The sequence below is a fragment of the Helobdella robusta genome (genome assembly GCF_000326865.2).
Source record: "Helobdella robusta unplaced genomic scaffold HELROscaffold_23, whole genome shotgun sequence".
Lineage (NCBI taxonomy): Eukaryota > Metazoa > Annelida > Clitellata > Rhynchobdellida > Glossiphoniidae > Helobdella > Helobdella robusta.
The window spans coordinates 2,667,960-2,677,181 of NW_008704216.1; the positions used below are offsets into that span (position 1 = coordinate 2,667,960).

Sequence of the window (9,222 nt, forward strand, 5' to 3'; positions counted from 1 at the left end):
TTCAACGTAATTATGGTTCAATGAAATTCTCATCATGGTCAGAATTAATTTTGTGATAAAAAACAATAATAATAATTTATTGCGTATTAGAAATCAACGAAATGTAAAACACCATTGAAACGATATCTCGCATTAGGAAGTCTGTTCGAATTTGATTGTTATGAAAATTATCACAAAAGAGTTCAAAATTAAAAATGATAAAATAAAATAAAATTAAATAGTCTCAAAATATTTACAGATGACGGAAATATTTGTTAATATTGGTAAGTTACACAAATGTTGGAAATATTTGAAACCATTAGAAACTTTACGAAATTCAGCAGAATGAAATTCAATTGCCTCCTCTTTCCCTTCTATTAGCAATGTCGGGTAGACCCTTGGTATTTTTGTTCATTTACATGTGATGTGGGTAAAATCTCGATACCTCAGTAAACGAAAAACTGGTAGAGAACGGTGGTTTTGCTATGAACCCGACTATGCAGAAATTAAAAAGAAATAATTACAAAATTGAAATCAACAAAATGCCAAATACCAATAAAACAATATCTCAAAAAAACGTCTGTCAAATATTAATCGTTATATTTATCACAAATTATCACAATATAAATAAATAATAAAATAATATATATATATATATATATATCACAAATTAGATCACAAAATATTAAAAAAAGAATAATAAATTCAATTAATTAATTTTAAAAATGTACCAAATGAGATGTTTACAAAGGTTGAAAATATTTACAAAACAATTCAGCAGAGTGAAATTTAGTTGCCTCCTCTTTCCCTCCTATTAGCAATGTCGGTTAGATTCCTGGTATTTTTGTCCTTGTTCCTCCTATTACTGAACCACTTATTAACTTGAGAGCCGGAAATTCCGCACTGGCTGGCCAGGGACTCACATGTTTCCCGATCAGGATAGGGAAAGTTGAAGTTATTCTGGTAGTAATTCTCTAATATTCCTGTTTTATCTTTCGACAGAATGGCTCTTTTTTTAATCACTTTTGTTGAAGTTATCTGCTGTTGATCAGCAACAACTGTTTGGCCGGATGATGTAGTAACTGAAGTTGATGTTGAGGGATTTGTTGGCTGCTTGAAATATGGAGTCGAAAGTCTTTGATGAGCATTTTCGTTGATGTTTTGAGAATTTTGATTAACAAACTGGTTGTTATTTTCAATGTTTGAATTAGTTTCGGGTGAGCAAAAGGAAGAAGGCTGAGTTGCATCTGTAGTAGGTGTTGATTTGCTAGAGGCATAAGAACTGCAGAAATTATTTGAAGCGTTGTTATTCTCGTTGAAATATCGTTGGTTGATATGTTGTCCGTTGAGATTTTGGTGGCTGTTATTTTGTTGGTGTGAACTTTGTTCGTTGAAATGTGTTGGATTGAAATGTTGTTGGTTGAAATATCGATAACTGAAATGTTGGTTGTCAAAATGTTGTTTGTTGAACTTTGGTTGATATGATTGTTGTTCATAAAGTTGTTCTGCACTGCAAATATTTTGATTTAATGATTGGTCGTTGTATATTGGCTGATTGAAATGTTGCGGATTGAAATATTGCTGTTCGAAGTGTTGTTGGTCGAAATGTTGTTGATTAACATGTTGAATAAATGGACGTTGTTGATTATAATATGTTTGGTAATGACAGTTTGGGTAACTGAAATAATGCCGATTGAAATTTTGTCGATGTGAATATTTATCAAGATCTTGATAGTCATGAATGCTTGCATCGGAGTTTGAAAAAGTATTGTGGTTGAAATTGTTTGTTGGCTGATTGCTGAGATGCGTATTTGTTTTCATGTTAATATTAGTATCCAGGCTGTTTGTACAAAACCCTGGTGATAAAGTATCTGAGAATGGGTTCAGATAGTTGTTGTTGTTTATACTATTGTAGTTGTTACCATTACTACTGTTTCCAATGGTTAGTTGTTGACTCATTTTTGTAGAGATCTAAATGTTATTTACTGCGATTTGTTGGATTAGATTTATTAATTTATCACTGGATATTGTCCGGTCAAGTTCCCAAGGTTGAATGAATGATCTTTTTTTATCAACTCACTTATATAGACTTGTGGTCGCAATGATATAAAGTTGTTTTTTTTCTTTTCTTTGAAGCCTTATGATTTAATTTAATGATTGTCCGCTTTCTTTTCCTCGTGTCAACTAGATGGAAAATTTTTAATTTTATTTAAACGCTGGATGTTGTCCAGTCGAGTTACCAAGGGTGAATGAAAGTTTTTTCTCATTAACTCGTTTATATAGACTTTTGTTCGCCTTGATGAAAGTTCTTTGGAAAGATTTGACCAATTAACTTTTTCGTCGAGTCGACTGACTTAATTGGATGATTGTGCGTCTTTGTTTCCACGCGCCATTCTTGACACTTAGAATTCTTGACACCATGTGTCACAAATTTTTTGACCGATCAATCAATTTTTCATTGGTGACACTCATTATTGACAGCTCCCTAGTTATTACAAGCAAATAATTTTATAACAATAATATTTTTAACACACTTTTGTGGATTTTGCATTTTTCTCTTAGATTTCCTTTAATCAATTTTATTTTATTTCATGATACGGAGAAAATGGAAAATCGATCGATCAAATAATTTTCATTTGAATGTATTGTTGAAATAATAATGTGATGCTGTAATTTTCTTTTAAGATCCCACAAAATGAGGTGTAATTTTAAAAAACTGAATATGATGGGATGGACAATAAGTTTATGTAGTACCAAGCCAAACCAAGCTGATAAAACTTTAAACCAAATTAAATCGACTTGCAGAGATGGGCAGTAATGTAATTCAAGTAAGAAAATTACGTAATTCAAATTACAATTGTAATTTTTATTTAATTTGTATCAGAATTACTTTTTAATTAATTGGTAATTTGTAATTTGGTAATTTCATCTTTCATGTAATTTGTTAATTTCAAAGTAATTTCAAAGAAGTTGACTTTTTTGATGTTTGACGCTTCTTTTTTTTTCTTTCTTTCTTTTTTTCTTTCCTTCTTTCTTCAGTCGTTCATTAAACAATTAAACAAATTGTTGATCGAAAGAATGTAAATTAATAATAGAATATGAAAATGACATCAAAGAATATGCAAACTCAAAAGTAGTGGTGAATAGTGTCTCTCTTTCTTCAGTCTCTCATTAAATGATAGCAGATTGTTGATAGAAAGAAAGTAACTTAATAATTGAATATAAAAATGACATCAAAGAATATCAGCGCAAAGAATAATCAATGTTTAAATAACTTCAAAAAAAATTTTATCTTCATTTATTCAAAACTGGTTTGAAGTAATTTAATTTCATGTAATTCGAAATTAGTAATTTGTATTTAGTAATTTAGCTTTTTTATTAAATTTAAATTGTAATTGGTATCGAAATTACAATATTTAGAGTATTTTGTAATTTGTATCGAAATTACAATATAGTGTGTAATTTGCCCATCTCTGTCGACTTGAAGGTTTACGCCTAGTGTGGATTCGCATGTCCATTAACATGTGATGTGGGTAAAATGTCCATACCTTAGGAAACGAAAGACTATAAAAAAAACTGTGGTTTTGCTATGAACCCGACTATGCAGATAATGCCAGAGGTCCAATACTATCCACACAAATTTTAGTCTTGAAATAAAAACAACTCTAATTTCACGTTGAATTCAATACAAATCTTATTAGCATCACCGTCAAAATGAATGTTCTGATGAAAAATTAAAAAGAAATAATTACAAAATTGAAATCAACAAAATGCCAAATACCAATAAAACAATATCTCAAAAAAACGTCTGTCAAATATTAATCGTTATATTTATCACAAATTATCACAATATAAATAAATAATAAAATAATATATATATATATATATATATCACAAATTAGATCACAAAATATTAAAAAAAGAATAATAAATTCAATTAATTAATTTTAAAAATGTACCAAATGAGGTATTTACAAAGGTTGAAAATATTTACAAATGTTGGAAATAATTACAAAACAATTCAGCAGAGTGAAATTTAGTTGCCTCCTCTTTCCCTCCTATTAGCAATGTCGGTTAGACTCCTGGTATTTTTGTCCTTGTTCCTCCTATTACTGAACCACTTATTAACTTGAGAGCCGGAAATTCCGCACTGGCTGGCCAGGGACTCACATGTTTCCCGATCAGGATAGGGAAAGTTGAAGATATTCTGGTAGTAATTCTCTAATATTCGTGTTTTATCTTTCGACAGAATGGCTCTTTTCTTAATCACTTTTGTTGAAGTTATCTGCTGTTGATCAGCAACAACTGTTTGGCCGGATGATGTAGTAACTGAAGTTGATGTTGAGGGATTTGTTGGCTGCTTGAAATATGGAGTCGAAAGTCTTTGATGAGCAATTTCGTTAATGTTTTGAGAATTTTGATTAACAAACTGGTTGTTATTTTCAATGTTTGAATTAGTTTCGGGTGAGCAAAAGGAAGAAGGCTGAGTTGCATCTGTAGTAGGTGTTGATTTGCTAGAGGCATAAGAACTGCAGAAATTATTTGAAGCGTTGTTATTCTCGTTGAAATATCGTTGGTTGATATGTTGTCCGTTGAGATTTTGGTGGCTGTTATTTTGTTGGTGTGAACTTTGTTCGTTGAAATGTGTTGGATTGAAATGTTGTTGGTTGAAATATCGATAACTGAAATGTTGGTTGTCAAAATGTTGTTTGTTGAACTTTGGTTGATATGATTGTTGTTCATAAAGTTGTTCTGCACTGCAAATATTTTGATTTAATGATTGGTCGTTGTATATTGGCTGATTGAAATGTTGCGGATTGAAATATTGCTGTTCGAAGTGTTGTTGGTCGAAATGTTGTTGGTCGAAATGTTGTTGATTAGCATGTTGAATAAATGGACGTTGTTGATTATAATATGTTTGGTAATGACAGTTTGGGTAACTGAAATAATGCCGATTGAAATTTTGTCGATGTGAATATTTATCAAGATCTTGATAGTCATGAATGCTTGCATCGGAGTTTGAAAAAGTATTGTGGTTGAAATTGTTTGTTGGCTGATTGCTGAGATGCGTATTTGTTTTCATGTTAATATTAGTATCCAGGCTGTTTGTACAAAACCCTGGTGATAAAGTATCTGAGAATGGGTTCAGATAGTTGTTGTTGTTTATACTATTGTAGTTGTTACCATTACTACTGTTTCCAATGGTTAGTTGTTGACTCATTTTTGTAGAGATCTAAATGTTATTTACTGCGATTTGTTGGATTAGATTTATTAATTTAACACTGGATATTGTCCGGTCAAGTTCCCAAGGTTGAATGAATGATCTTTTTTTATCAACTCACTTATATAGACTTGTGGTCGCAATGATATAAAGTTGTTTTTTTTCTTTTCTTTGAAGCCTTATGATTTAATTTAATGATTGTCCGCTTTCTTTTCCTCGTGTCAACTAGATGGAAAATTTTTAATTTTATTTAAACGCTGGATGTTGTCCAGTCGAGTTACCAAGGGTGAATGAAAGTTTTTTCTCATTAACTCGTTTATATAGACTTTTGTTCGCCTTGATGAAAGTTCTTTGGAAAGATTTGACCAATTAACTTTTTCGTCGAGTCGACTGACTTAATTGGATGATTGTGCGTCTTTGTTTCCACGCGCCATTCTTGACACTTAGAATTCTTGACACCATGTGTCACAAATTTTTTGACCGATCAATCAATTTTTCATTGGTGACACTCATTATTGACAGCTCCCTAGTTATTACAAGCAAATAATTTTATAACAATAATATTTTTAACACACCTTTGTGGATTTTGCGCTTTTAGATTTCCCTTAATCAATTTTCTTTATATATATATATATATATATATATATATATATATATATATATATATAATTCAAAAATTTGTATAGCGCTAATTTCAAACAAAATGTTTCTCGAAAGCACTATCTAAAAAAACAGCTGAATTGCTTACGATAAACCAAATTTTATAATGAAAACAAAAATGATTTCAATAATTTCTTGAACTTTTTTTCTGTCAGTTCGGACTGTCTTAGATAACTTAGTAGACCATTCCAAACGGCTGGTCCACTTGCTGAGAAACTTTTCTCCGCCATTTTCAAGTTGGTTTTTGGGCACACAAAGCAAGTTGCTATCATCAGACCTTAAGCAGACAGTTTTAAATGACAGTTGTTTCGGTGCATGCATTTCTTTGAAATAAACTGGCGCCATTCTCTTCATACATTTGAACATGATTGTTGATTTTTTGAACAGAATTCTTTTTTTGACCATCAACCAGTGCAGTTCTCTGAATATCGGGGTAACATGGTCAAACTTTTTTGCACCAACCACGATCTTAGCTGCCCGATTCTGAATTGACTGAAGCACAGATAACGATTTTTCAGGCAAACCATAAAATAGGCTGTTACCGTAATCCAGTTTAGAATGAACAAACGAATGCATTAAACTTTGAATAACATCTTTTGTTGAGCTTTTGCGGATTATTTTTAATTTTTGCAGTTGTAGGGTTGTAGTACCAGATAAAAACTTGATATGTTCAGTCATTGCCAGCCTAGAACCAAAAATGACACCCAAGTTTGTAGCTTTGTGAATGAAGTTTATACAGCCACCAGAGGAACAAGAAGACATGAGATAAGACTAACATTCTGACATTCCATATAAACTTATGAAAAATTATTTTGTTAATAGAACAACCATTAATATTTGGAATAATTTGAATGATGATGTTATTAATTGCAGTGATTTGAATGAGTTTAAAAAAAGTTGGATGATTTCCTTATAAATGCTAAATTTATAAACGATTGGAGAGAGGAGTTGAAAGATGACTATTCGTGATGCTGTTTATAGATTTTGGATGACGGTATAAATGTTTGTTTTGACATGATTGTCTTTAAGAGAGGACGATATATATGATTGGGTGAAACTGGAATTTTTATGAAGCAAGGTTTGCATACATATATATAAAATATAGGTAGTTGAATTAATAATAGAAATTATTCTCTTATATTTTTGTTTATATTTTTATTTTTGCTTGATCTTTATGTAGGAACAGAACATATTAACATATATTCATGTACATTGTTTTTGTGTTAAAATTTTATAGTTTATTTTGTGTCGCGGCATAGGAACATTTTATCTTCGCTCATGTTTTTTTCATAATAATAATAATAAATTAATTTTGAAGCAACTTAAACTCAATAACTTGAAATTGTTTTTAAATGTAAAATTTACATAATTAATAAATGATGATTTCAACCACAACGACCAAGTTCGTGGCTCACCCAAACTGCCAGCAGCACCTGACGAGCGTTTGGTACGGTAAAGAGATGGCATTCCTGCAGTCATCTTCTCACTGGAAAAAAGTTAGCTGCTTTCACTTTCGATTTCATTTCACTATTGCTTTCATTTTAGGTTACATGTTTTTTGTATTTCTGTTTTGTTTCTTACGCATATGAAGCTTTCGTTGGGCTGGAAAAATTAGCATCACACCTGTTAGAAACTCTTATTCAGAAATTACTTTTCGTCCTCATGATTATCAGGAAATTATTGCAACAATTTTGTTGTAAACCTGTTGATAAAGTGCTTGTTTGCAAAATGCGTACATACATGTGTTGTGCCCTTCTTACCTACATGCACAACACACAATACGCTTTAACATACGTGGAACTAACTCTCCATATATTCAAGATCTGTAAAAATATTTTAGTTCTGGGTGGGTAGTATTTGAGCCATTTGTAACGCAATAACAACGGCACAAAAGGTGACACTTTCTCCGTAGGACTTAATACGCCAATCAGTTTTATTACGGTTGCTCATTCATTTCTTTAATATTTAAAAATTATTTTTGATTAATTACTTAATTATTTTTAATATTATTTATTATTCAGTGAAAATTTACTTGAAATATTCGAACAAATGTTGCATTTCATTAGATGTTGATGTGGCTGGTCACCATCCCTGCCGTCCCCCTCCTCTGCATTGCCTACCTCATCTACCCACAGTCCAAAGTTTGTCTACGTCTGTTTACTTGTTTGTTTGTTTGCTGGTTCGTTCGCTCGTTCGTTTGCTTGTCTGTTTGTAAGATTGTTTGTCTGTTGGTCACTTATTTTGTTAGATTTATTTTATCAGCTGTCGAGTGGAGATAAATCGATTGGTAATTAAACTTACAAGTCAATGAATAAAATGTAATAAATATTTGTGTTGAAAAGTTGAATGAGTCAAGCATGAATACTTTTATAAACATCAACCAACCAAAACATGACCAGAGTTACTACTTTAACCAACCAACAATCAGCCAACCAACCAACCAACCAGCCAGCCAATCAACCAATCAACCAAACAACCATCCATCCATCCAACCAACCAACCGACCAACCAACCAACCAACCAACCAACTCCCACTTAGATTGGTCGGATAATGAAGTGCCCGTGCTCGAAATTCATCATCCACACATTATCCAACCTCTTCTTCCTCCTCCTCATCACCACCGCCACCTTCCGTGTCCGGCACCCTTTTATTCATTCCACCATCCCTACCATCGATGACGTCATCAAATTACAAAACGGCGGAAGTGAAACCGGAAGAATCCGATTGAAAGCAAGCGCCGATGTCTTGAAGCTCTTGTCCACATGTCGGTTTATCGGTTATTTTGAAGGTTCAGTCGGAGCGGAAGTTAGAACGGGTCACGTGACTAGCGATGGGGGTGTTGTGGTCACTGACCACGGTAGTGTGGACGACAAGCTTAATGATGGTTTGAATAGTGGTGAGAATAAGAATGATGATGATGATGATGATGATGAAAACAGCACTGAGAATTATAACCGGAGTTATGCTAGCAACAAAAACAACGACGATAAACATAATAATATTAATAATATTATTCTAAAACTCAGTTCGTCCCAAAATAAACAAAACAATAATATGCACATATTGTCATCGTTATCACCATCACCATTTTTATCAACCTCATCATCGTTATCATCATCTTCCTTCTCCTCATCACCTGCTTCATCATCAAATAAAGTAGCAAAAACAACGAAATCGTTCAATGCAACAGCCATCGGCGTCCATGCTTCCATTACAGGTTTTTTGCATCTTTTGTTGATCATCGTCTTCGTCATCGTCTTCGTCATCGTCTTCGTCATCATCTTCGTCATCATTTTTTGGACTATCTAAACATCTTCAACCTTAGAAAGAGACAACGTTATTCTATCATGCGTTGACGTCG

At 32.3% G+C, this 9,222-nt stretch overlaps 3 protein-coding genes across 3 annotated transcripts in view; 1 reads left to right on the forward strand and 2 right to left on the reverse strand.

The window, feature by feature from the left end:
* Positions 1–822: 822 nt before the first annotated feature.
* HELRODRAFT_138317 (hypothetical protein) lies at positions 823–996 on the reverse strand (the record flags this gene model as incomplete). The annotated part of the gene is made up of 1 exon (XM_009019119.1): positions 823–996. A coding segment is annotated over one exon (174 nt), but the record flags the coding sequence as incomplete, so codon positions are not given.
* A 3,019-nt stretch (positions 997–4,015) lies between these two features.
* On the reverse strand, positions 4,016–5,200 carry HELRODRAFT_172462 (hypothetical protein; the record flags this gene model as incomplete). The annotated part of the gene is made up of 1 exon (XM_009019120.1): positions 4,016–5,200. One exon carries the CDS (start codon positions 5,198–5,200, stop codon positions 4,016–4,018), a length of 1,185 nt encoding a protein of 394 aa, XP_009017368.1.
* A 2,039-nt stretch (positions 5,201–7,239) lies between these two features.
* Positions 7,240–9,222, forward strand: part of HELRODRAFT_191728 (hypothetical protein) — a gene marked incomplete at its 5' end in the record, with an annotated part of 10,366 nt that continues 8,383 nt past the window's right edge. The window contains 4 exons of the mRNA XM_009019121.1: positions 7,240–7,356; positions 7,406–7,573; positions 7,927–8,039; positions 8,567–8,757. Coding sequence (XP_009017369.1) covers positions 7,240–7,356; positions 7,406–7,573; positions 7,927–8,039; positions 8,567–8,757 — 589 coding nt within the window. The remainder of the gene's footprint in view (positions 7,357–7,405; positions 7,574–7,926; positions 8,040–8,566; positions 8,758–9,222) is intronic.